The sequence below is a fragment of the Moschus berezovskii genome, chromosome 23 (assembly GCF_049115385.1).
Source record: "Moschus berezovskii isolate FMDL1 chromosome 23, NW_MosBer_1.0, whole genome shotgun sequence".
In the NCBI taxonomy this organism is placed as follows: Eukaryota; Metazoa; Chordata; class Mammalia; order Artiodactyla; family Moschidae; genus Moschus; species Moschus berezovskii.
Window position 1 is genome coordinate 61,166,331 of NC_142482.1, and position 27,824 is coordinate 61,194,154.

General features: G+C 58.5%; 1 protein-coding gene across 1 annotated transcript; it reads left to right on the forward strand.

Moving 5' to 3' along the window:
- The first annotated feature begins 389 nt into the window (after positions 1 to 389).
- On the forward strand, positions 390 to 19,339 carry PXDC1 (PX domain containing 1). Its single transcript, XM_055406638.2, has 5 exons — positions 390 to 1,227; positions 13,912 to 14,003; positions 14,355 to 14,472; positions 18,033 to 18,144; positions 18,321 to 19,339. Exons 1-5 carry the CDS (start codon positions 972 to 974, stop codon positions 18,436 to 18,438), a joined length of 696 nt encoding a protein of 231 aa, XP_055262613.1. The 5' UTR covers positions 390 to 971; the 3' UTR covers positions 18,439 to 19,339.
- Positions 19,340 to 27,824: the final 8,485 nt, after the last annotated feature.

Genomic DNA, 27,824 nt, shown 5'->3' on the forward strand with positions numbered 1-27,824 from the left:
CCGCTCCTGCCGGGGGTGGCGGCCCTGGGGGCCGGCGCGGGCTCGCCGCGTCCGGGCAGAGGCGCCACGGGAATGCGCGCGGGACGCGGGGCGGGCGGCTCCGGCCCGGGGTGGACGCGCGGGCGGCAGGAACCCGCCAGACCGTCCCGGGCCGGGTCCCCGGAGCGGTGCGCCCGCCGCGCCGAAGTTCAGCTTCCACTCCCGCGCGTAGCCCCCCGACCCGAGTTTCCCAAGATCGCGAAACGAGCCGCGAACAGTCGGCACCCGGGGCCCGGCTCAGACTCTTCCGGGCCGGGCGGGCGGCTAGCGGCCCGGGGAGGGGGTGGCGGGCGGGCGGGGCGCGGAGGCGGGGCCGGCGCTCGGGTTTCCGCTCCGCCCCGCGGCCCGGGGACCCGCGGCCCCAGCGGCGCGGGCTCTGGAGGCGGCGCGCGGAGCGGCGGCCAGGCCACCCCTCCGCCCGGAGGCGGGGACGGCGGAGGCGCCCTCGGCCTCGACGTTGGGACCGCGCCGCCCGCGGTGGGAAGCGCCTTATAAGCCTGCGGCCGCGCCACCCCGGAGAGCGCGCGGATCCCGGCCCCGGGCGGGCCCCTACCGAGCCGGTCTCCGGACAGGTTAAGGGAGGACCTCGGCCCGGCCCCGGCCTCGGGCGAACCCAGACCCCGGATCGCTCCGACTCTGGATAGACCTCGGACGGACCCCAGCGCGGGATAGATCCCGGCTGCAGACGGCTCCCGGCCCCGGACGGACCCCGACCAGATCCCGGATCGCTCCGACTCTGGACAGACCTCGGACGGACCCCGGCCTCGGACAGACTGCGGCCGCGGGTGGACCCCGGACAGACCTCGGCCCGGAATAGATCCCGGCTGCAGACAGTTCCCGGCCCCGGACGGACCCCGCGCGGACCCCGGCCGCGGGTGGACCCCGGCCCGGGCGGGCGCGCCCCTGCCGGCCGGGGATGCGCGGCCCGCGGCATGGCCTCGGCGGTGTTTGAGGGCACGTCGCTCGTGAACATGTTCGTGCGCGGCTGCTGGGTGAACGGCATCCGCCGGCTCGTCGTCAGCCGGCGCGGCGACGAGGAGGAGTTCTTCGAGATCCGCACCGAGTGGTCGGACCGCAGCGTGCTCTACCTACACCGCAGCCTGGCCGACCTGGGCCGCCTGTGGCAGCGCCTCCGCGACGCCTTCCCGGAGGACCGGCCGGAGCTGGCGCGCGCGCCGCTGCGCCAAGGTGGGCGCGGGCCCGGCCTGGGGAGGCTGGGAGTGTCGGGGGGCTCGGGGACCGAGGGCCTCGAAGGCTGGGAGGTAGGAGGTGGACTCGTGTAAAGTGCGAGGGGGTCCCGCAGGGGCGCTTGTTAAGCCGGGATGGCGACCCCACGGCCCCTGGCACGGGGCAGGGATCCTCAGATCCCCGCCCGCCCCCGGACCGTGAGGAGCATTGGCTGGCGGGCTGGAGTCTGCGTGCGGGCCGAGGCAGGCGGGACGGGTGAGCCACCGGTCAGTCCCCGCGCCCGCGGCCGGAGGGGCTGCGGGAGCGTTGGGGAAGAGTTAAGGACAGCGTCCCGTGGGGGGCGCGCCCTGTCTGGCGGCCCCCCAACCCCGGCGGGGCCGCTGCCCCTGTCCCCGGTGGCCGACAGCCCGAGTGCGAGGTGCCACGCGGCCTCTGTCCCTCCCCGGGAGGGGCTGCCGGGGTGGGTCCGCCTTGGGTTTGATTAACCCAGCCGCCTCCTCCAGGCCTTGTGACTTTCCTGGCTCGCGGGGACTGGGTGGCTTCCCATTTCCTTTCCGCGGCCCACGGGCTGGCCCTGGAGGGAGCGCAGAGGAGGCTGGAGGAGAGGGAGCGGAGGCTGAAGTTGAGGCTGGAGGGCTGGAGGGCTGGGGCCCCTCCCCACCCCACACTCGGGACCACCTGCCCCGCTGAGAAGACAGGGCCCGTCCTCTAAACGCAGCCCAGGGGCACCTTCCGGGGGCGTTTCCCTGAGGTCTTGGGATACTCTCCACCCCCCTGGTGACAGCCCCGCCCCGAGTGTGAATTATCTGGGTAATTAGCTCATTCTCATGACACATCTTCTGGCAGACGCGTCACTTGGCAAGTCTCCCAAGGCTGGCAAGTTTGCCGGCCCTGCCCCTGGAGTCTCAGGCTGTTGGCTGCTCTGGAGGGAGTTTAGTGCCATCCCAAACAGGGCAGCAGTTTACCTTGACTCGCTGTTTGGGTGTGTGTGTATTATTGTATTTTCAATGTATCAAATGGATGCCCAAATCAGGAAAGCTTAGATGAAGGACCAGCGCTTTATTCAATGCTTTTCATCTTCTCTGGAACGGGGAGGGCGGTAAGCAAACAGGTGCCCCCGAGAGTTGGCCCAGGGTCTGCCCTCCCCTCATCCCCTCCGGGGCCTCCGGGCTGGCTCCTCCCCTTAGCGCGGGACTCCGCACGCACTTTCCTTGTGCGGGATGGTGCGAGTACTCCGTGTCTGGCAGTAGTAAGCCCTCCAGGGATGTGGCTTCTGTTGTCACCCTCAGCGGCTTCTGACGAGGGTCACAGGCGGTGGGGAGGAGGGTGCAGCTTCAGTTGTCTTGGGACCTGGTGAGGAAAGGGCCTTCCACAGAGCAGAGGCGGGTGAGTGCAAGGCACGTGACCCGCCGTGCACACACACACCCGCTGTGCACACACACACCCGCTGTGTACACACATACCCGCTGTGCACACACACACCCGCTGTGCACACACACACCCACATGGTGCAGAAGGCGGGTGACTGTGAGGCACGTGACCCGCTGTTCACACCCACATCCCCCATCGTGCACACACACACACCTGCCTTGCACACGCACAGTCCCATCATGCACACCCACACCTGCCTGGCACACACACATACTCCCATCATGCACACCCACACCTGCCTGGCACACACACATACTCCCATCATGTACACCCACACCTGCCTTGCACACACACATACTCCCATCATGCACACCCACACCTGCCTGGCACACACACATACTCCCATCATGTACACCCAACACCTGCCTTGCACACACACATACTCCCATCATGTACACCCACACCTGCCTTGCACACACACATACTCCCATCATGTACACCCACACCTGCCTTGCACACGCATGCTCCCATCATGTACACCCAACACCTGCCTTGCACACACACATACTCCCATCATGTACACCCACACCTGCCTGGCACACACACATACTCCCATCATGCACACCCACACCTGCCTGGCACACACACATACTCCCATCATGTACACCCACACCTGCCTTGCACACACACATACTCCCATCATGCACACCCACACCTGCCTGGCACACACACATACTCCCATCATGTACACCCAACACCTGCCTTGCACACACACATACTCCCATCATGTACACCCACACCTGCCTTGCACACACACATACTCCCATCATGCACACCCACACCTGCCTGGCACACACACATACTCCCATCATGTACACCCACACCTGCCTTGCACACACACATACTCCCATCATGTACACCCACACCTGCCTTGCACACGCATGCTCCCATCATGTACACCCAACACCTGCCTTGCACACACACATACTCCCATCATGTACACCCACACCTGCCTTGCACACACACATACTCCCATCATGTACACCCAACACCTGCCTTGCACACACACATACTCCCATCATGTACACCCAACACCTGCCTTGCACACACACATACTCCCATCATGTACACCCAACACCTGCCTTGCACACACACATACTCCCATCATGTACACCCACACCTGCCTTGCACACACACATACTCCCATCATGTACACCCACACCTGCCTTGCACACGCATGCTCCCATCATGTACACCCACACCTGCCTTGCACACGCACATACTCCCATCATGTACACCCACACCTGCCTTGCACACACACATACTCCCATCATGTACACCCACACCTGCCTTGCACACGCATGCTCCCATCATGTACACCCACACCTGCCTTGCACACGCATGCTCCCATCATGTACACCCAACACCTGCCTTGCACACACACATACTCCCATCATGTACACCCAACACCTGCCTTGCACACACACATACTCCCATCATGTACACCCAACACCTGCCTTGCACACACACATACTCCCATCATGTACACCCAACACCTGCCTTGCACACACACATACTCCCATCATGTACACCCACACCTGCCTTTCACACACACATACTCCCATCATGTACACCCACACCTGCCTTGCACACGCATGCTCCCATCATGTACACCCACACCTGCCTTGCACACGCACATACTCCCATCATGTACACCCACACCTGCCTTGCACACACACATACTCCCATCATGTACACCCACACCTGCCTTGCACACGCATGCTCCCATCATGTACACCCACACCTGCCTTGCACACGCATGCTCCCATCATGTACACCCAACACCTGCCTTGCACACACACATACTCCCATCATGTACACCCAACACCTGCCTTGCACACACACATACTCCCATCATGTACACCCAACACCTGCCTTGCACACGCACATACTCCCATCATGTACACCCACACCTGCCTTGCACACACACATACTCCCATCATGTACACCCACACCTGCCTTGCACACGCATGCTCCCATCATGTACACCCACACCTGCCTTGCACACGCATGCTCCCATCATGTACACCCAACACCTGCCTTGCACACACACATACTCCCATCATGTACACCCAACACCTGCCTTGCACACACACATACTCCCATCATGTACACCCAACACCTGCCTTGCACACACACATACTCCCATCATGTACACCCACACCTGCCTTGCACACGCATGCTCCCATCATGTACACCCAACACCTGCCTTGCACACACACATACTCCCATCATGTACACCCACACCTGCCTTGCACACGCATGCTCCCATCATGTACACCCACACCTGCCTTGCACACACACATACTCCCATCATGTACACCCACACCTGCCTTGCACACACACATACTCCCATCATGTACACCCACACCTGCCTTGCACACGCATGCTCCCATCATGTACACCCACACCTGCCTTGCACACACACATACTCCCATCATGTACACCCACACCTGCCTTGCACACACACATACTCCCATCATGCACACCCACACCTGCCATGCACACCCACACCCGCTGTGCGCATGCACGCTCCCAGCTCTGTCTGTGTGCGGGCTGCACTGGGTCAGTCCTGAGTTTCCTCAGTGTCAGCACAGAGAGAGCCTCTGCAGAGAGAGGCACCCACAGGGAGACAGGCAGAGGGTGGGCACCAGGGAGAAACCAAGACGCAGAAGGGATCTCATAGCTTCCTTTAAGCGTCTGAAGGGGAAAATCAGAAAGACGTGGGTATTATGTGCGATGAGGCTCGGGGCAGTCAGATGAGGACCAGGGTCGGGTGTGCGCGCTCTCTAACGGCCCGTGATGGGCTGTGGGAACCATCTTCTTGGCTGGCGTCCTGACAGTCGAGACAAGCGGGGAGACCGCCATCTGACTGGGGAGCCTCCTGCGAGGCCAGCTCAGTGCCTCTGGGGCCGAGGGGGGGTGACATTAACCCTCTGTCTGGGTCTTGCTTCTCTGCTTGGAGGCACGCCGCTGCCCCCAGCACCACCTGCGTGTGTGTACACCCACGGGAAGGCCTTTTCCTTCCTTCAGTCTTCGTAAGTCTGGGGAAGTTGTTTGCTAGGTAAAATACCTCGCCATAATGTCAAAGAAGAGTTCACTTTATTTCCAGGCAGATTTATTGTTTGCATAAAAAGATGGACTGGATGTCCAAACCATACACGCAAAAGGCATCCAGAAGTGTGTGTTATGTTGAGATGGCAGGTTTTCTCAGGATAATTCCCCATCAGAGGCCCTCAGTTTAAACTTATTGCGTATTTCTGGGCTAGGTTAGATTGGCCCTCTTGTCTCTTTCAAAAGTTCTGTGAGCAAGTCTGGCTTTCAGAGCTCGTCCTGGGCTGGTGGCTGTTGTCAGCGGAGGACTGGACACCTCCGGGGCATGGGGGCCCCCGACCTGCCTCTGAGGTCCCGTGTGCACTCGGGATGCTGTGCCCTCTGTCGTGGGCCCTGGGGAGCTGTGGTGGGAGCGTGTTCTGTGCAACGTGTGCTGTCCCTGCATTCTGCACGCGCTGCTGCTGCCTTGGCCGTCTGTCCGTGGAATGTGTGTGTTTCCAGTGAGGCAGTAAACCCCTGTGTGCAGTGGCGGCTCGGGGCTCGCCGGCCCACCTCCCTGGCCTTCCGTCTGGGCGAGGCGGCCCTCGGGACTTGTCCAGCTTCCTCTGTCCTTTTCCTTGGCATCTTGACCTTACGCTCCTCTGCGTCCGGATCTGATGCCCGCATCCTTGCTTCCTTGTCCCCCTGCCAGGGGAGGGAGGCGGCTGCTTCCTGTGCATATTATCTCTGGGTGACCAAGGCGTCCCTCTCTGCTTTTTTCCACCCTCTGACACAGGTGGGCCAAGTCTCCAACTGAAATCCCCGCTGCATAATACGTTGGTTCAGGGCTTCCTGACCAGATGTGGCAAGGTCACTTGCCTGTTACATTGCTCATGCCTGGAAAGGTTTATGCTTTAAAAGACAATCATGCAGAATTTCCCAAAGACTCCTTGGAGTTTTTGAACTATTTTGATTGTGTTTTTTTTTTTTTAATAGCACCCATTTCAGGCCCTATACAGTCATCTCTACAGCAAGAGATTCTATTTCCAAAGTGGTCGGGTGATCTATGGTTCCTGATTACTGTAATACCAACACTTTGGCTTTGTGTTCACTCCACGAGTATCTCCCAGCCGCCTCCCCTGTGCCGGGCAGCTTCTAGGTGCTGAGGACACAGCGGAGAACAAAACAAACCCCTGCCCTCATGATTCTGTGTCTCGATTTGAAGAATCTGATAATAATCAAGATAAGTTAAAAACATGGTAGATGGTTGTACATGTTCAGAAGAAAGGAACTCAAGGAGGGCGGGAGAGGAGCTGTGACTTGTTGGGGCAGGTGAAGGGTTCACTTTCAGATGGGCCGGTGCGGGGAGAGGGCAGAAAGGGACGTGAGCGCCTGGGATGGGGCTGCCAGCACACGTGCAAAGGCCCTGAGGTGGGCGTGAGCCCCAGTATCTGAGTAATGAAAGGGCTGCTGTGGCTGGAGGGCAGGTGGGGGGTGGGGAGTGGGCAGATGGCACTCAGTGCGAGGCTCTTGCTGGAGATGGAGAGCTTGGAGCAGAGGGCCTGGCTTTGAACGCGGAGTTTTCAGCGTTTCTCCAAGTGAGGCCCCTCCTTGAGAGCCTGGGTGTGTGTTGGGTGATGTCCATTCACCCTTGCCCCCAGGGGACCTGGATCTGCCTGCATTCTCGCAGACCCTCTGTCAGGGTGGAGGGAAGGTGTCCAGCACCTACCAACTGGGCCCAGACACAGGCCTACTGGCCAGGACACCCCCACCCACCAACAACTCCAGGGACGGCGCTCACTCCCAGGCCCTGCTCTCAGGCGGACGGGGCAGGAGCTCCGTGCTTTCCCCACATGAGCGGGGAGATCGCTGTCTGATTTGGGGGCCGTCTGCAGGACCCCGAGTTCACTTTCTTGGTGAAAGTGGCTGAAGATGCAGCAGAGGCCGCAGGGCTCCAGGCCACGGAGCAGCGGTGTGAAGGCCACCTTCTCCCGCCCAGCGGGTGCCACACTGGGATTGGGGTCCTGCCCTGCCCGCTCCCGGTATGGCTCCCAGCCTGGCTTCCCTGCAGGGGGTCCCCCTCTTCCAAGGAGGGGGCCGTTTTCCCTTCTCTGGGGCGTTTTGGGGATCTGTCTGCTTCACAGACCTATTTTTGAACCTCTTCCATATATAGGGCTCCTGGCTCCGGCTTCGGGGCTCTGCTGTCCCCTGGGTCCCGAGTTGGCCACACCCACCTCCTGGGAGCCGCTGTCCCTCCCTTCCTAATGCTGGGTTTCCTTCCCGAACCCACACCCGGCTGTTGCTCCAAGCTCCCTGTCCGGGCCCCAGACATTCCGTCCGCTGTTGGTGGCACGTGGCCCGTGGTCTCAGCTGTGCTGTGGGCCCAGGTGACCCAGGCCAGCGCTCTGTTGGGGAAGGAGTGGTCAGAAGCTCACGGCTGTCGCTCGCTCTGGAGCTTCTCAGCCACGGTCACATCCCACCAGATGTCCATGGAGAGGCCTGGCTCTGCCTCTCAGCACCGGGCCCTGCTGGTAGCATCCGACTGCCCTGGGGCTGGCCCCCAGGACACGGTCCTCTTCTCTTTGTAAAATAAGCGTGGGCCTGCTGTGACTCCGCTGTGTGTTTTTAGCTGCGCTTTCCCAAGAGGCAGAAGATACCTGTGGTTGGGGGTCTTCAAAGCCAGGGAAGGTGGCTGTGCGGTGAGAGGTGACGGCAGAGCCCTGAGACGCGGGCTGGGTGTGCCCGCCCCGTGGGGCTCTGCCTGGAGCTACAAGAGGTGCCACAGGAGCGATGTCCCCCGTGGGGACCCCGGGTGCCCCCCGGTGCAGCCCAGCGGCCGTCAGCAGTGAGTCGGGGACCGTGAGCAAGGACTCCGCGTTCCTGGGGCTTGGGATTGTCGTCCCACTGAAATCATTCTTATTGGCGCTTTTGTTCACGTTTACTTCCCTGGGTGACCGGAGACTTCCCCCAGCCCTCTGGTCGTCAGCGCTGAAAAGAAGGTCCCGAAAAGTCCCCTGCCACGCCCCCCGGGGACGCCTCCCCGTGGTCACGTCGGTCTCCTGCCCGTTGTCCCGGCCAGCCCGGGCCAGGGTCTTGTCACCCAGTGCCCGTCACCTGACACAGCCCAGGGCCTCCTGTTTGAGGGCCTGGCCTGGGGCGGGTGCTGTTTATTCCCTAAATTCCTTCCGAGTTTTAAGACAAACTAAGGCTCAGCGAGTGGCTCTTTAGGCGTGCTGAGTCCGAAGTGGAGTAATTCTGCTCAACTTGGAGGAGAAGGAGGCGGCCTGGGGAAGGAGGTGGGAGGGGAGCACCTCATAGGCCTGGGAAGAAGCCGACACGAAGCCTTCCTCAGCCGGTTCCCAGGTCTCCAGACAAGTTACCTCGTCTCTGCCCTTCTGCCTCCCTTCTTCGTCCCTGGGAGGACTGGGGGAGACATTCCTGGCCTCCAGTGTCACCGTGAGCATCACTGGGCCAGGGAGGCTGATGGTAGGGAGGGCCGAGCCTCGTGCGCAGCAGGGAGAGCTCAGGGCAGAGACCGGAGCCCCACTGCTGGGGTGGGAGGCCGCAGTCCACCTGGGGAGAGCGGGCTGCGGTCTGGACGCTGAGTGTAACCAAGAAGAATCACCTGGGTTAGCTCTTGAGCTCACCGAGTGAGTCCCCGCTGCTTTTACCCTGTCTATACAGACAACACATATTTAGGAAGTTATCATGGAGGATTTTCCTGGAAATTTTAAAACGCTTTGTTTCCAAAATTTGTATTACACTCCCTGGTGGCTCAGTGGTAAAGAATCTGCCTGCCAATGCAGGAGACTCACACTCGATCCCTGGGTTGGAAAAAACCCCTTGGAGAAGGAAATGGCAACCTACTTGGTATTCTTGGCTGGAAAATCCCACAGACAGAAGAGCCTGGTGGGCTACAGTCCGTGGGGTCGCAAAAGAGTCAGGCACGACATAGCAACTAAACAGCAACAACAGCTTTTAAAGCTTGTGTATCTCTTGTTCAGGCAAGGTGACCCTGCGTTTCTCACTCTTCCAGCCCATCTGCTTCTCTGGACAGTGAGGGGTGGACTTTTGAAACACAGTGTCTTACTTGATTCGGTCGGAGAGTTCACGTCACAGAAGTCCCCGGGGCTCTGTCGTGGGTGTCCAGTCGAGAGACTTGTGTTCTCTGGGTAACGGACTCGCCTTCCCGACTGACCTGAGAAGGATCTGTGTTCACACCCAGAACTGAAGGGGCCCCAGGCGCTCAGCCGGATTCAGCCCCAAGCCCATCCCTGGAGGCCGGCACGGTCTCCGGAGCCTCCGCCAGGGAAGTGGGACGTGGGGCCAGGTGTCTGCAGCGAGGACGCTGGTCTGTGTCCGCTCAGAGCCTGATGTTTATGCTCGTGCCAGCGTGTTCAGTTTGGGTTCCGAGAAGGAGCTGGTGCTCGTGTTCATATGAAGGCCTACCCTGGAGCTCACAGAAGCTCAAATCGTGGTCTCGCTTCTCAAGGCTGCGCCAGTTTGGACAGAAAGGGCACCCTGGCTGCTCTCACCTGAATTTTAACCCCCCAAAAAGGATGTGAAATCAACATACTGAAATTTAGTATGTTATCAGTCTTTGGGTTTCAAATTGTTAACTGTTTTGGGCGACGTCTGGATAAATTTCTCACATCAGAAGCTGTGTAGAGTGAACTTTTAAAATTGAGGTTGTATTAGTGACTGTGCTTTATCAGAAATAAGACAGTTTTCCGGAACGGCGAAGTGTTCCGAGCCAGTTTCCTGTGAGGACGATGCGGACGCGGCGGCTCCTCGCGGGCTGCTGGCGCCCCCTGCTGGCTGGCCCTGGAATGACAACAGCCCATCATCTGCCCAGCCTTGCAAATTCAAAACCACCACCTTACCCTCTTGGAGTTTTTTGAACCGCGATCTTAGACAGTAAAACTGGGTCAAACAAAATTGCCACAGTTTTTGCTCCATCAACAATATTTGGAATACAAAAGCTAACATTCCTAAGATAATCCCAAATTATTGTATGTCAGCACATTTTTTAAACTAAAATTTATAATCCTTACTGTAAACAAGTGACATTTGGAAGAGTGGTACCAGTCAGTAAAGGCCAGAGCTGTCGGTCACAGAGGAAGAACAGGGCAAGTAGAGCAGGAAGCCCCAACTGCGTGTGCTTGGTCTGGGATCTCGATGGGCCATCTGTCCTGGGTGATGCTGGCTCCAGTTTCCTGTTTTGTCCCCCCCCACCCCCTTACCTCCCCACCTCCCCACACCATCCCCACCTCTACTTTACAAATAACCTCCTTCCAGGCCAAGGAGAGGAGGGAAATTTGGGCCCTGGAGTTTGGAGAGGGCCCGGCCTTTGGAGGCCACGTGGCTGGTGGTGACCCCTCCCTGCTCTGATGTGAGGTTGGGACAGGGGCTCTGTGGGGGTGGGGGGACAGCCTCTCAGAGGCACCCAGCAGAATCTATTGCTTGTGAATCTCCACCTTTGGCCACAGCCCTCACGCCCTGGGAAGAGGCCAGAGTCCTGGTCATTCGCGTGGATGGGCTCCCTCAGAGGAAGGAGGGCTTGCCTCAGGAACGTGGTCCCAGTGGCCTTGGTGGTCTCTGGGCATCTGTTTAGGGGAAATACAAGTGCCCCAGCAAAAAGCCAGAGTGTCACACAGTCGCCTGTCCCTCTGTTCTTGCCGGAGGGATTCCGGCAGCTTCTTTCCCCGCTGAAATGTCTTCAGCCCCTCTTGTCTTGAAGTGTGTTTTCGTTTCCTAGGAGCACCATTTGGCTTCCCCTCTGGGGCTTCCCAGGTGGCGCTAGTGGTCAAGAACCCGTCTGCCAATGCAGGAGGTATAAGAGACGCGGGGTCAGTCTCTGGGTTGGGAAGATCCCCTGGAGGAGGGCATGGCAACCCACCCCATTGTTCTTGCCTGGAGAGTCCCATGGACAGAGGAGCCGGGTGGGCTAGAGTCCACGGGGTCACAAAGAGTCAGACCTGACTGAGCACACGCGCTCACACACACACGTCATCCTGCTGGGGGTTTCAGTGTCTGTAAGGCAGCTCATGGGAGGTGGCTCCGAATATCATCTGCGGCCTTGAGAAGAAAGTACAGCTCCTTGACCATGCTTAGTGACTGTCATTCTTTAGTGTCCTTTGGCTGTTTTCCTTTTTTCCCCTGCTTGCTCTCACCTCTCTGATTAAACTTACTCATTGGCTAAAGTTCTTCCACAGACAGAATTCAGGCTGAGGACACAGGTGGGGCAAGAACCGCAGGGTCCCACTCAGAATGAGGGCGTGGGGGGTCACAGGGCCAAGCTGATGAGGTGGGCTGGGGAGGGTCCCCAGGGTCTGTGCCCCAAGCCGGAACGCCGATGTGTTACCGGAAGTATGACGAGGCACTTGCTGCCTTTCTCTGCTTCCTTCTGGAAACAGGTCACCGGGAAGGTAAAGCTACAGGGTACCCAGTAAGTCTGAATGTCAGATAAACAATGAATGGTCTTCGGTGTGTCCATCGCACGGCTGCCTTGTTCACTGTGTCTGAAGTGCTCGTTGCCCTGGGCGTCCTGTGCGCTGCGTCCTGATGATGGAGCCTGAGGGAAGGTCAGCGGAGAACAGAGCGTGTTTATCGGCTCAGTGGCACCCTAGGTGGCTATCCCCAATGGCGGGCTTCACATCCTAGAAAGCGGGTATAAGTGTGCTGTGTGTGTTGGCCGTGCGCGAGGCTAATCTTCATGTGTTGTCCTTACAGAATATAAAAACACGACAACTGTGTTGTGAACCTGAGTGGTTTAACAGCAGCATCCTCAGTGTCATAAAGACTGAAACGTGAGGGTTTTCTTGTCTTAGAACAAATAAGCACTTTACGGGGATGATTTATATAACTGTCCTCTCTAAAAACAACTTTTCAGAGGATTTTTGCAGTATCCCTCTTTCCCTCTGTAAACTTGCCCTCAGCGGGAGCAAGATCACAGAGCTGTGTGTGTGTGTGAACTTCTAAACAAGCACACAGGCCTGGGAGGATGTGTCCTGAGACCCTGAGACTCTGGCCCTGGGTGTAGCTTCCTCCCTTCCTGCTGCCCCCAGCCTGCCGGGTGGTGGTGGGGTGGGCAGCCTGGGAGAGAGGGGTGGCTCAGCCCTGTCTCTGCTGACGCTGGGGCGTCACGTGGGGGACGGCACGGGGTGTGTGGACCGGAGTCTGGGGTCTGCGGCCGGCTGCCTGGGCCCACGTGGCCGAGAGCGCTGGTCAGGACCAGACAGTCCACTGAGGAGCAGACCCCTGTGTCAGCAGGTGAAGGGCCACTGGCCTGTCTCCAGGAAATTCAGGGACCAGTTCCTGACCTCGGCTGAACCTTCTCGACTCTGGCTGATGCGAGGGGCCTCTGAATTTCAGTCAGGCAGTTTAGGAAGTTAATTTTATCTCAATGTGGACTTAGTGAGTTGCCTTCAAAATGAACAGCCATTTTCCTATCAAACAAAACCGGAACTTCTGAAAACTGAGATTCAGTGACCGAAAGTAGTTCTGGGATGCCAGCCTCTGTGGTTTGGATCCCAGGTCATGTGAAATGTCCTGGGAATCCGAGTTTCTGCTTCCCTGGGAAGCTGATGTGAAGGACCGGTCCTGGGAAGGTTGATGTTCCACACGGCTCATGGGGAGACAGAAACACACCCCAGTTCTGTGCTGTTCAGTTCAGTCGCTCAGTCGTGTCCGACTCTTTGCGACCCCATGGACTGCAGCACTCCAGGCCTCCCTGTCCATCACCAACTTCCGGAGTTTACTCAACTCATGTCCATCGAGTCGGTGATGCCATCCAGCCAGCTCATCCTCTGTCGTCCCCTTCGCCTCCTGCCTGTTAGCTCTCATAGTTTAAAGACAAAGCACTGTGCTTTCTAGTAGCCGGTCAAGATGTCTGGTAACTGGAGTGAGCGGTAGGAGCTCAGATTCCTGGAAGATGCCATGAGTCCTGCCCATGCTGGTTTTCTCTGATTTTTCCCTTCTAAACCCCACATCTTCTCTAGTATGGGCTCCATTTCCAAGGGCCCTGTGGTCACCTTGGCTCTGTCACTGGGGCCGGGGGAGGCAGCTTCCCTGGCTGCAGCCACCATACTGGCACAGCCAGTCCACATGTGGACCCCAGGGTGGCATCCCCGCTGTGGGCTACCTGTTGGTCTCTATTTCATTTGGGAGCCCACGTCCTGGTCCGCTTCTCTGATGGAGGCGTTTCTGCTTCGACCCCAGGACTGGTCGCCATAAAGGACGCCCATGACATTGAGACCAGGCTTAACGAGGTGGAGAAGCTTCTCAAGGCCATCATCAGCATGCCTCGCAAGGTAGGGGCGCGGGCGCGGCGGGGCGCTGGGTGGGCAGGTGGGGTGGTGGGCGCCCTCCTGGGGGGCGGGGGGGCCAGGAGCCAAGGAGAGGGCGCCTCCTTGGGCTCTGGGAGCTCCAGTGTTTTCTCCCCCCGGGAAGAAGCGGAAGCAAGGGGCTCACGGTTTACTGGAAAGTGAGGGGGACGTGTGTGAAACGCCAGCACAGACCTGGCCAGCGTTGTTCCCACGGTCCCCATCCCACCTGCCCCGGGCCCCAAGCCCCCCGAGCCCCTGATCAGGGCGCAGGGATGCAGTCCATGCCATCCCGCCAGCAAAAGGAACGTGTGTAGGAAGGAACATGTTTCTTCCCAGTACTCCAGGTCAGAAGTCGTGCTCACCTTCTTCGAAAGATCGCCCCTGGATCAGGTGTTAAAGAATGACAACGTGCATAAAATTCAGCCCAGCTTTCAGAGTCCGGTGAAGATCTCAGGTGAGAGTGCGGGGAAGGCGTCGGGTGGGTGTGGGCAGCGCTGCCCTGTGCGGCTGAGGATTCCGGAAACCTTCCCAGCCCCTGTCCCCATGCTGGGCACGCCTGCCCACCTCGGGGCCCGGAAAGCAGACCCGACAGGAGGATGGAAGCAGAGGGGAGGGCCTGCTTCCAGATCTTGTGAAACGGTGTGCTTCCCCCTGCGGCTTGCTGCTTGCACGCTGCCTGCTTCCAAAGGTGTATAAACCGGAACTTTAAAAAAAGGAACAGTCTATGAGGAAAGCGTTACTGAGGCGTCTTGAAGCGAATGGCTGGAATCCATCATCCAGCACAAAAACACGAGTTCGGCTCGCGTGGCATTGCCTTTGCTCTGGGCTTTAGGGCAGGTGGGACAGAAAGGGACACTCAGGGTGCGGCTCCTCAGTGTGGGCCTTGGGCCGCGCCTTCTGGCAAAAGTCAGCAGCGGTAGGAGATGGCCAGCCGTCCTGCAGGTCTCAGGGGAGCGAGGGGAGCCAGGGCTCAGCCCGCTGGCAGCTTCCTCTGATCCAGGCTGCGCCTGTCAGTACAGCACTAGACTCTTTCCTCGGCGCTGCAGGCGAGGCTCTGGGGAGCGTTTCGTAGGGAGAGATCTGTCCCGGGAGCCCAGGGACTGGTCTGGGCCGAGCGAGGTCGTGCGGGACCACCCCCTCGGGGGCGGGTGCTCCTGCTGGAGGTAAGATGTGAAATGAACGTATCCAGATGAGAAGAGGGTCAGTTCACAAGTCCTTTCTACGACACGGTTCCTTCCGGCAGCGCCGCCAGCCCCTGAGGTCCTGGCCGCCGAGAGCCGCCCCACTCCCCAGTCTCGGGCCGTGTTCGGGGTGTGCAGACTCGGGGGTCCCCAGGCACGGAGTCTGCAGCAGCCGGGCCTCCCCCCGGGGACGCGTCGTCATGACCCTCGGGGGCCACCCCGGATCTGACTTCCTGGCTCGTTGATTTGTTGACTTCCTGTGGTCCTGGGCAGGTCGGGATGTGGCCTGTCTGGGCCTCCCGTCACTGCAGAGCCCACCTCGGTCCAGGCCCTCAGCCTCCTCCCCGCCGGGCCTGTCTCCTCCCTCCCGCAAGCCCGCCTGTGCACGTCCACTCCGGTCCTACTAAATTCCCCTCGCTCCTGAAAGGGCCCTGGCCCGCCCTCACCACCCTTCCTCCCAGACTTCTCGGCAGCTTCTGTCACCTCTGAGGTGGCCTCTCTGGAGGCGATGCCGCCTGCGGGGCAGCCCTGCCTTGACTCACGCAGGCCTCCAGGTTGACTGGCTGGGGGCCAGGCCTCCACTAGGGGGCGCCAGGCGCTCGTGGCATAAGGACCTCCCCGGGCCTTGGTTCTGGCAAGTGCTCTGGCTTCTTTGGCGAGGCTTTGGGTCGATGGAACCGGAAACATTCTTCACCCCATGTTAATCTAAAAGCTTGTTACCAACTCTTAAGAAAGCTGTGAAGCTTAAAAGGAAGTATACACCTCAGCCTTTATCTGATTACTTAGATGAACCCGGAGTATTCAGGTTTGGGAAGCCTGGAAATATAATTTAACTTTTTATTAGCCAGGCATTTGTACAGTCTCAGCCTTAATTTTCACCAGCGTTTGTTAGACTCTTTATAAAAACTGTCTCACTTAACGCCCCCCCCCCCACAGTGCCCCTTAGGATAGACACTGTTATTCCCATTTTACAGGCTGCTGCTGCTGCTGCTAAGTCGCTTCAGTCATGTCCGACTCTGTGCGACCCCATAGACAGCAGCCCACCAGGCTCTGCCGTCCCTGGGATTCTCCAGGCAAGAACACTGGAGTGGGTTGCCATTTCCTTCTCCAATGCATGAAAATGAAAAGTGAAAGTGAAGTCGCTCAGGCGTGTCCGACTCTTAGCGACCCCAGGGACTGCAGCCTACCAGATTCCTCCGTCCATGGGATTTTCCAGGCAAGAGTACAGGAGTGGGTTGCCATTGCCTTCTCCGATTTTACAGGCTAAAAAACAGCAGAGTAACCTTCTTCACAGGCTTAAGTGGTAGAACTGGAGTTTCCTGGAGGCCCAGCTGGCTTCTCTTCACCAACAATTAAGGAATGATTTGCAACAAATGTGCTTTGGGGTCTGGTTCTATTTTCTAGATTCCATGTTCTAGAATTGCAAATCTCACATTTAATAAAGACTAGGAGATTCCTATACGAGGTGACTCTATTTGCAACACTAATGTTTGTTTTCACTTGTAAGGTCCTTCCCACCCACCCCCAATTCCCCTGGAGAGGGTGGGAGAGGGTTTGGGGTTGTCAGCTGGCTGTGCTGAGGTTGCTGAGGTTTTACGTGCTTTCTGGGGCAGATTTGAGTCAGTTAATAAAAGCAGAAAAGAAGGTGGTCCTGGGGGCTCCCTTGGTGGTCCAGTGGTTAAGATCCAGACTCCCATGGCAGGTGGGCTGGGGTCAGTCTCTGGTCAGGGAACTAAGAATCCACGTGCTGCACAATGCGGCCCCCAGAATTGTTTTTTAATTAAAAAAAACAAGTGGCTCTGTGCTGCCCCGCGTCTTGAGCTGTGAGGTTGGGCGTCTTTGTCCCGCTGCTGGGGGTCGCCCTCTGTGGGTCTGTCTGCCCACTCAGGCTCTTGTCAGCCTCTTCTTTGCACCTGGAGGTGTGGTTGACCCTGGCAGTTCCCAGCACCGATTTCTCACTGGTTTTCGGCTCCTTCTTCTGACTCAGGAGCCGTCTCAGGCCGTGAGCTCTGGGTGGGCTCCACCAGGAGGAGAGGTCTGGGACGAGCCACTTGCTGGTGCGGATCCAACGGCCCTCCTAGAAGGGCCAATGAGACATGCGCTGTCCCTTCTCCAGAAAGTCAGAGGAAATGTCAGCCATTACTCGGCAAACCTGACTGATGAACAGTCATTTTGTCCTGGGAGGGAGAGGAGGAAGTCTAGTTCTCTGCCTTCTTTGTGTAGTTTCCCTAAGTGTCTTCCTACGGAGAGAAACTGAGAAAACTGAGAACCAGGTACCTAAAATACCTGTAAGGATAGTCCCACTCGTTTAAAAAGAGCAAATCTGTCCATGGGAATCAAATAATCTAAATGATGATTACAGTATAAGGAATAAAAGGAAACAGTGCCCCCAGACAACCAGGGCATCAGACGCCCGCTGAGACGGCGGCATGGGTCGTCCTGTGGCCTGACCGGGGCAGAGAACACTGCTGTGAGCTGTCCGCATGCGTCAGGGCCTGCGTGGAAGACGGTGGTAAAGCAGCAGGAATCTGGAGTGTTTTTAAGCACATTTTTAAAGTGAGGTAGGTGGAAGGCCTGAGCATGGGGCTTGCTGACCAGGGTTGGTGGCTGGAGGCGAGCCAGCTTTCAGGCAGCTGCCGCCCTGGTAATGCCCCCCAGCCCCACCCCCAGTGCCTATTCGTGGGGCCTGTGGTCTGCTGAGGGAAGGACTGGGCTCACAGTCCAGCAAGTGTCAGCCGGAGGAGGTGGACGAGAGGAGATGCGTGAGCCCCAAGTGTCAGAACTTCAAACCCGACCCCCTTGAGAATTACCTCCCTCATTGCTCTGTTTTCAGAAATCATGAGGTCCAACGGATTCTGTTTAGCAAATACGGAAACGATCGTTATTGACCACAGTATTCCGAACGGCACAGACCGGCACAGCGCCGTGGAGCCCGCGGAACACCTGTAAGCGGGCTGAGTGTCGCTGGCGGGGCCCGGGCTGGGCTCGCGGGGTCTGCCCTGTCTGTGCCCACGGGGCCGGGAGCCCACGCTCCACAGGCAGCCCTTCTCCTCCTGGGGGCTGGCTTGGGCGGGCGGGGGTCAGGTGCCCGCCCAGCCTTACTGCTTGCCTTCCCATGCAGGTTTGAGAGCGGGGGCGAGTTCCCCGCCGAGCTGGAGGACGGGGACGACCCGGCGGCCTACGTCACCAACCTGTCCTACTACCACCTGGTGCCCTTCGAGACGGACATTCTGGACTGAGGCTCCCTCAGGGGACCTCCCCCAGCCTGCCCACGGCTGAGGCGCCACTGCCGTTCAGGAGCCGGGGGCCAGGGGCCTGGGGCCAGGCCCACCCAACCGCTCGCCCCCAAGGGAACCATGTCTCCAGCAGCTGGGAGTCGGGTCGGGGGTCCAGCACCCCTGCTGCTTCTAGGGCTTTTCCCGCCTGCGTCTGCATCCCAGGACGTGACCCCTCGAGCCTGGAGGGACCACAAGTGCCTGCAAGATGGCCCAGCCAGCACTGGACACCCGACCCTCCCCTGGGAGGGCACCCGGCCACCCTCCCCTATGTGCCCCTCTGGACCAGCACACAGGACGTTTCAAGTGAGACCTTGCTGGGCCCCCGGGTTCTGGATGACACGGGGGGCGCTCTCTCACCCAGGTTTCCCAGGACCGAGATGCATGGCTTCCAGTCCTGCCTCCTGCCTTCTTCCCGAAAGCCGCGGGCTTCGTGTCAGCCCAGGGGTGTTGGCGGAAGGTTGGTCATGAGTGGGGTGTCGGCTGCGGGCACAGGGGACCCGCTGACCAGTGCCCATGTGGGGGACACAGAGAGGATAGAGCCCACCTGGCCTCCGTGAGGGGTGAGGATGCTGGGGCCCCAGGTGGCCGGGGGCCATTCCCTTGCCCGTCACTAAGCTTGCGATGATGCAGCCACTGTGTCAGCCTGAGAAGACAGGAAGCAGGAGGTCACTGAGTGTCCCTGGTGGGTCTCCCACTGCCCTCAGGGAGGGTCTGGGTTCTGCGTGTTCATCTCCTCACAGAGTCTACTAATGACCAGAATTTGCTCGTGTAAATAATAGTAAATTATTGAGAATCCTAATTCTTTTACACAGTCTGTTTTTTAATCTATTTTCATGAAATAAAACGCATTGCTCTCCTCTGATCTGTTTATCACATGGCTCTTGTCCCTGCCCCAGGGCGAGGGGACCCCGCACAGGGCCCGGCCGGCCACCCCACACTTGCTGTCCTTTAGGAAGTGTATTCTCATCTTGGGGAGTGATCTGTGCAAAAACGAAGTGAAAGTCTTTCAGTCGTGTCTGACTCTTTGTGACCCCATGAACTATCCAGTCCATGGAATTCTCCAGGCCAGAATGCTGGAGTGGGTAACCTTTCCCTTCTCCAGGGGATCTTCCCAACCCAGGGATCGAACCCAGGCCTCCCGTATTGCAGGTGGATTCTCTACCAGCTGAGCCACCAGGGAAGCCCAAGAATCCTGGAGTGGGTAGTCAATCCCTTCTCCAGGGGATCTAAACTGGAAAGGAAGCAGGCGGTGTATGCTTTTGACTTTGGGTCTCCCCTTCCTGTGAGCTCCCCGCTGGCAGCCCCGGGAAGCCCCTCCTGTGACCCGGCGGGCAGCAGGTGGCCTTCCCGCGGCCCCCGCACCTCCCTGGCCTCCACCCGCTTCCCAGTAGGCAGTCGGGGGGCCGACGGGGTCAACAGCTGCCTTCCTATCTTGGGGGTCAAATTCAGTTCTGAATGGAGGGGGCTTCCTCCTGGCAGGGTTAGAATCAATCATGCTCAGACAATCAGCGTCCAGGTTCCAATCGCTGGTTCCTGGGTATCTTCCTCGTTATCCACATTCCACAAGGGGCTTCTCCCCAGCTGTGGGGTCACGGTGGCAGCTCCCTTAGCTCCTCAGCTCACGGGGACCATGTCACCCCTCAGGGCTCAGCTCGGCTCCCCAGGACCACCTCAACTTTCACACAGAATGCTTTCCTGGTTTCCAGTCAGTATGCATTGAGATCTCTAAGGTAGGGGTCAGCTTTTTGCATGTTTTCCTATAAAATACATCAACGTTCTCTGACTCCCTTTTTTTTTTTTTATGGAAAAACATGATCTTCTCGACCCATTTGTTGTGTGCGCACAGTTGAAAGACGCACACGTACACATCAGTGTTTTCAAGCACGGCAGTAAACGGGGACTGTGCAGATTCCTGGTGAGGACGCCCCTGTGGGCAGTGGGGACTTGGGCTCGTGCCCTGTGTGGAAGCTGATGGTCACGTGGATGTTGTGTTCACAAAGCAGCCAGTCCACCCGGCCCTTCAACAGAAGCTGGAAACCTGACTTTCTATGTCAAGTACCCAAGTGTAGAGATGTTGCAGAAAGCAAAAGTAGCAAGAAATGACCAAGTAAAAGAATCAGGAATTTCGGGCCTCTGGACTAGAGAATTGATGCCCCAGGGCTTAGGTGGCCGTGGGCCGTCTGCTCGCTGGCCCACACGCCCTTGTGAGTGGGGAAGCCCACCAGTGAGTTGAGCCTGTTCGGTGAGTGTGGACATGGGAGGCAAGGGAGGGAAGAAATGAGATCAAACACCAGAGTGTAGATGCCTCGGGATCAGGGCTGCAGCATTGATGGAAAACGCCTGATACCACAAGAAGTCAGCCAGTGCGTTAGGAGCTTGGGCTTGGCAGATAGAAGCTACTGCATGAAGAAGAGATCGACACCGAGGCCCTGCTGTACAGCACAGGGGACGCTACTCAGTGTCCTGCGATAACCTGTGTTGGAAAAGACCCTGGAAAGGACTAGGTGTGTTTGTACTACTGAATCACTGCTGTACACCAGAAACTGCGCCAGTTTGCACCCCCAGCGACGGTACAGGCGGGTTCCTCGGTCTCCCCACCCTTTCCAGCATCTATTATTGTGGACTTTTTCACGACGTCCATTCTGATGAGTGGTGATGTCTCCTTGCAGTTTTGATTTGCGTTTCTCTGATAGTCATCGAAGCCACGCATCTTTTCGTGTGCCTCTTGGCCTCATTACAGTCTCCAGGCTGTTGGGTGGGTTTGGAGCCGCGGGTCGCACAGTTTCCGGTCGAGAACACAGGCGTCTTCCGCTGACGTCCGTTTCTTCTGGGAGAAGCAGGTCTGGCCAGTGTGTGGGGCCCGGAGACACGGCTGCCGTTGACCTCCTCTTCGTGGTTTTGAAAATATGTTTTTATTTTTGGAACTGTTTGCTGTCCTTTCCTGAAAGGGAGCTTAATGACCAGGTACCCCTCTGGCGTCCCACCCCACCCACAGGAAGGGTTTGATTTTTGCCCGTTTCAGCTTCTCGAGTATTTCATGGAAACGGACAATGTCAAAAGTAGGGCTTTGAGAAGCTTGGAACAGCCGGATGACAGGAGTGCGAAGTCCTCCCGTGACTCGAAACGTTGACTCGCTGAGAGCAGTCTGATCAAGCCTCTTCCTCCTCCCACTGTACTGTTTTGTTTTGTTTTTTGTAATTTGGTGAGTGGAGCTGCTTTGACTGAGTCAGCCTGCTGTTTTGCAGAGAGAAGACTTCAGCACAGTCCGCCAAGTCAGTTCTCTGAGAAGTTAGGCAGGGCTGCCCTGGCCTGCCAGCCCTGAGGTCGCGATACTGGGAGAGGACTGAGGTCACCAGCTTCCAGGCGGCCGGGAGGCCACCGCGGGGAGCAGGAGAGGAGGGGAAGACATCATCCAGCGGGTGGAAAACTCTGAACGGAGCGTGAGGGAGGCCGGGGAGGCGGGGCAGGGTGAGCAGGAAGGACTGTGGTCACAGGGAGGCAAGGGCCACGGACGAGCGTGAGACTCAGCCCTGGGCCTGAACGTGTGGAAACGGGGCCTGACGGCTCAGTCTCCGGGCAGCTCACAGGGCAGTCTGCATCCCTTCCAGGCTGTGGAGGGGGACACACAGGTGAGCGTTCTCTGCTGTCCAAGCTGGTCCCAGCGCCGACTTGAGCAGAGTTCCTTTCTTAGGGCTGGACTCCGGCCTACAGATAGGAGCTGAGCTGTTTTGTAGCCCCAGGAGCCCCCCCGGGGGCCCTGGGATCTGGTTAGAGGACCTCAGAGTCCTGGTGTGGGGGGCTCACGCTTGTCATCCCAGCCCCTCGAGGATGGTGTGGGGCCTCCTCTCCCCCCAGCCGGGCAGGTCAGCCTGCCCCTGCCCCCACCCCAGCTGGGCGGTGTCCACTCCCTCGGGAATCTGTCTCCACTGGACCTGCGGGTGTGGGGTGGTGGTGGGGGATGGTCGTGCCAGCGCTTCCCAAGAGGGAAACTAAGAGAAAGGAATGAGGATGTGCAACCAACACGCTCTGTCCGGCGCATTCGCAGGAGGAGGACAGGCGGGACCCGCCCCTGAGGCTGACCGGGGCCCGGGGGCCAGGCCATTCGGCTTCCTGGGTCACTAGAAGCCAGAGGCAAGTTTGGATTTGGAAGGTCCCAAGTCGTCCAGGGAAACCGCTAGATTTAGGGGACTCCTCCCCGCGGCAAGGGGGCCATGACCTGGGTGCCCTTGCTGCTGCTGGCTGGAGGCCGCCCGTGCCTCATTTGCTCCCAGGGGAGCCTGGACTGGGATGTGCTGTGGCCCCCAGGCCCCAGACCTACAGGCCTTGCCTGACCCCACTGCTCTGTGTGGAGCCCGGACCTCCTGCCCTTGTTCGGCAGGGCTCCGCTCCCACAGAACCCCATGGCTGGGGCCCCGTCCACGCACGGGCACAGTGGCATGGCTGGCCCGTCGGTCCTCCACAATCACCCTGAGGGGCTTCCGGTCGCCGGTGGGCTCATCACCTCTACGTTCTGTTTACAGACCTGTGTCTCACTGGGCCCCAAGCCCTCTGTTCAGAGGCCACATAATCCATTCTGTGTGGCCGGCTCTGCACAGGGACGTGAAAGCCAGTTTGGGTGATGCATTGAATAGAAACTGGTGATAAATTGAATGGAGTATCCCAGAGAATTCTCTCTTCACGCGTCTTTTCCGAAAATCTAAGGAGCCTGAATATGCTCCACCATTTACTTGATTATCGTCCTGGTAATCAGTTTCGAAAATGAGCTCTGAGCGGGACTGCGGGTGTGTCTGGAAGATTCGCACGCAGCCCGATGCCGGGGACTCCGTCCTCTCGGGAACTCGGCTCTCTCCTTCTCGCACACGAGGTCGCCAAGCCCGCCGTGCTTTCTCACTGTCACTCCCTGTCCTGATTCTCCACCTGGAACAGGTTCAAGTGCTATGACTGACGTTAATCACTGTTCGTGATGGTTATTACCGTTCAGGAGTGAAGCGGTTCTGGCTGTAATTCTCCTCTTCACAGTCGTGTACTAGGGATAAGGGTTGCAATTGCTGTGGTAAATCCCGAGGCAGCAGCTGTACCGTCTTTGGAGCCAGGTGGACAGGGTTCAGATCTCTGCTACACCCCCGGAGGGTGACTCCGAGCCAGTCCCAGGAGCACGCTGCGCCTCAGTTTACCCACCTGGAAAGAGGGGTGATTATAGGTTCTTCACAGTCTGTTACCAGAATCCAGTGACAGAAGGCATGGGAATGCTTAGCAGGGTCTGGAAGACAAGCTGTGGCCGATAGGTGATGGGTTCTGTTACCGGACCACCCATGCTAGGGGCGGTTCATAGTAGACTTTGCCCAGGGAGTGTTCCCGACCGGTTTCAGAGGGAAGCATCCAACAGGCGCAGCGTATGCCAGGCTCTGCGCTGGTGGCCACTCGCTGGGCAGATCACTGACCCGACCAGTGGGCATTTCTCATGCTTTCGTGGATGATTCAGACAGAAGTACCCAGTATGTACTAGAAATACGCCCAAGGAACGGCACAGAGAAAAATACGGTGAGAAAAGGGTGACGGGCTCTTTGCTCTGACTTAATCCGCTTGGCTCATCATGTTCAAACCCAGAGAAGCACAGTCTTCAGTGTCAGGCAGAGCTGCAGGCTCGAAGGTGACTGGCCTGCACCGTCACTCCGTCTAGAGGTGCACCTGCTGGGTCGCCCCCCGAGCATTCTCATGGGCAGAGTCACTCTCCCAGCTTCCCTTCCGCTGGTGGAACCTGCCACCTGGTTGCTTCCTTACCCTGAGGTACAGAACCCTCATCACAGCATAAGGAGCATCCCCTCCCTGGGGACCAGAAGTGTGACCAGGGACCAAAATCCGGACCCCAAGGAAGGGGCTCTGAGGGTCGGATTCCAGGGCTCAGTTGTGAGAGGGGTGAGGACAGGGTCCAGTGTCAGAACAGTACCAGAATCTTCCCTGAGATACAGTGTTGAGCACGGCCCCCAGCTGGTCTTAGCAAAGCCGAGATGGGGTGCCAGGCTCTGCCCTGGGGCCCATGAGACGAGGACAAGCAGGCTAGGGGGGCCCTCACTCTGCTTCACCTGCAGCTCACAGCTCTGGGTCATTTCTAGGACACTAAGATGTGGGTTTAGATAAAGCTGGAAGCTGTGGTCACAACCTCTGAAGTCCTCCCTTCCTTCTGCTGCTAGTTGAAGGAAAACTGGGCTTTGGAGGCTGACACGTGTTGTCTGAAAGCTTCACTCCTGCCCGCGTTTGGGCAGCCCTGGGGTCTGCAGGACTTTCCTGAGATAGAGACAGTTAAGCTGAAACGTGAAGGGAGGACTGTGGGGAGGGGCGGGCAGGAATGAGCCCAGGAGAGGGGACAGCACCTGCAAAGCCTGTGAGCAGAAGGAACGTGGCCTCGAGCAGCCGCGCTTCTGTTGACCAGCTTCTTCCCCAGACTGTCGGAGAGCAGTGAGGGGGAGCGAACAGTGAGACCTCAGAGGCTGGCGCAGGGTGGCCTTGCTCCTTTCCGAGGCCATGGGCGCCCATCTCCGTATGAAAGCCCTAGAAAATCTTGCTCCCCTCACAAAGAAAACATGTTCTGTAATTTAAAAGATTTTGCAGCAACACGGATCCAGGAAGCCAGAGCCACGCCCAGCAGGAGAAGCCACCTGTCCAAGGGCTGGACTGTGAGGAAAGGGGGAAATGCTGTTATTCAGCCAGGGGAGGGGCTTCACGCAGGGGGAGGCGGTTCTCGCAGGGGGGAGGGGCTTCACATAGGGGGAGGTGGTTCTTGCAGGGGGGAGGGCTTCACGCAGGGGGAGGTGGTTCTTGCAGGGGGAGGGGCTTCACGCAGGGGGAGGCGGTTCTTGCAGGGGGGAGGGCTTCACGCAGGGGGAGGGGGTTCTCCAACGGGGATGGGGGTTCACGCAGGGGGTGGCGGGGGGGGTTCTCGCAGGGGGGCAGGGGGTTCACTCATGGGTGGGTGGGGGGCTCACCTACGGGCTGGCTCCCTGGCGATGGTTCCTGGTCTGTCCCTGCTTTGTCTCACGGGGAGAGGAAGCCAAAGGACTATAGGATTTCTCCACTGTGGGTCCCAGCTGAGCCTGAATTATTCAAACGCACTGGATCAATTATTCAGGGCGATGAATTGGTGTGTGCGGAGCGGGTTTGCTAGTAAACAAGAGGCCTGAGGTGCACTGGTCAGGAGACAGAAGCCCCACCAGCTCTTCGCTGATGGCATCTGCGTCTTGCCCTGACTTCAGGGCTCTTGCTGGAGACAGCAGTGACCCCACAGACACTCCCCAGACAGATCCAGGAGTGGCGGGAGTGGCTGAACCTTGTCTCCCGGCCCTGGCTCCCGAGGCCAGATTGTATTTGATCTCAGATTGGCCGTAGGTCTGCCCGGACGTCTTGTGAGTTTGCGTTCTCCATCGTTTGTTGTGAAATGTCTTCGTAGTAGTTGTGAAACTGATCTTTGGCTCAAGTCCTCGTCCCAGCGTGGAGGGTGTGAGATTGAAAATAGATGGGGCCCAGGCCCCAGACGAATGTGGACCCTTCAGCTGACGCGCTGGCGGGGTTTTTCTGAACCACCCCAGGGATGTCCGGAGCCTCCCGCCTCGCCCCTGTGCCTGTTCAGGCCCCCAGGCACCCAGAAATTCTCCTGATTCTGTGTCCTCCTCCGGCTTAATGCGCCCAGAGCAGCCATCTCTCTCCTCCCCAAGACCTGCCCGTTCCCAGCGATGTCCAGCCGGGAAGGCAGGGACTGTTCTTGGCCCTCTGTCCCCCCACCTTCAGGCCATCGTGAAACCCTGTCTCCAGACTACCTCATCTCCATCCCCGCTGCCACCTGCCACCCACTGCCTGCCAGTCCCTGCCAGGCCACCAGATCCCAGGGTCTGAGCTCAGCCCCAGTCAGGTACCTATGCCCACAAACTGGCTCATAGCAGGCGTATCAGCCACGTCCCTCCAATCTTGGCAAGAATCCATCACAAGGCCAAGGGCAGGGGGTGGGAGCGGGCACCAGGTCCATCCTGGCCTCGAAATCTCCTTAAAGGAACAGACTTCCCTTTGCTGGGGATCTGTGGATTATTGTATCTGATTCAAATTGAGTTTTTTACCTAAGCTTGTCTGAGTGCTTCCAAACTTGCTTCTCTCTTGATCTGAGTGGCTGGCTACCTGGGGCTTTGGCCCTTCAGGGGTCCAGGGGTCCAGGGGAGCAGCAAAGGGGAAGCTACTCGGGCGTCTGTTTCCAGAACTATGTGGGTGAAAGGAGAGACCTCCTCTGAACGATGGATTAGCCCGCCTGGGGTCATCAAGTCACATCTACCTCCAGCCCACATGGGCGTGTTCACGCCCAGGGTCTCCTGGGAGAGCTGGAGGGGAGCATGTCCAAATAGGCGACTTCTGCTCCCACTCATGTTCCCAACACACAGGGACAGACATGGACACTCCCATGGACACTCAGTACCTGGACGTCAGAGGGTTTGTGTGGGCGTGTGTGGTTTTTCATGCTTTGTTTTGTTTTAATTCAGAAAAATATCCTGACAGTGGAGGGGAGCTCTCTCTGCAGCAGGAGAACCGGATTGGGTGGGGCTCGTCTGATCCCCCGGGGGTCTGCAGGCCGTCCTGTGGTTCCTGGCAGGACAGTCCCTGCTGACAGGACAGTAGGCGCTTGGCTCCATCCCTTCCTGGAGAGCCTGGCATCCTGGTAAGGACGGTGGCCGCTCAGAGCAGCCCGCAGTCCCGCGGTTGGTCTTCTTGGTGACCAGACCAGACCGGAAGCTCCCTGGGGACCCCCCCACCCCTGGGAGCCACCTCATTAGCATACCAGAAACCACTCTTGGATAAAGGAGATTCCAAAGGGTTGGAAACTGCCGGGACCTGGGGCAGACTGTGTTCGGCTTCACTGCTTTAGTGTGTGTGCTGTGCTTCCCGTGGCTGCGAGCGACGACTCACGCAATTCCGTGTTTACCGTTTGTCTGGCCCACTGGACCGTCAGCTCCGTGCAGACAGGGGTCTGGTTGCGATGCCCCGGCCCCAGAGCTGCTCGCAAGATGGTTACACAGAGTTTGAGCGGTGGGGAGCGAGACCAGAGAGGCACTTCGGGGCCAGACTGCAGGCCTCCTGTGCCCCGTAGCCTGCAGTCTGCAGCCTTTCTCACCTTTTATTTCAGAAACCGCTGGCAAAATGGAGCCAGGAGTCGTAAGTCCCCAGGGTCCAGCTTCACGAGGCCCCTTTGCAACACAGTCCTTGGAAGCCTGGGGGCAGCGGTGGGAGATTCCTGTGACCCAGGGCTTCATTGCAGGGCGGGGTGTGACTGAGCTCTAAGTCAGGGAAAAGGGCCCAAAATACAGAAGGTG

Bases quoted from the DNA above. Each gene is read 5' to 3' on its own strand.
- PXDC1 (XM_055406638.2), top strand. From the start codon at position 972: ATGGCCTCGGCGGTGTTTGAGGGCACGTCGCTCGTGAACATGTTCGTG. The intron at 1,228-13,911 runs GTGGGCGCGGGC...CTTCGACCCCAG, and splicing joins GCGCGCGCCGCTGCGCCAAG to GACTGGTCGCCATAAAGGAC. The intron at 18,145-18,320 runs GTAAGCGGGCTG...CTTCCCATGCAG, and splicing joins GTGGAGCCCGCGGAACACCT to GTTTGAGAGCGGGGGCGAGT.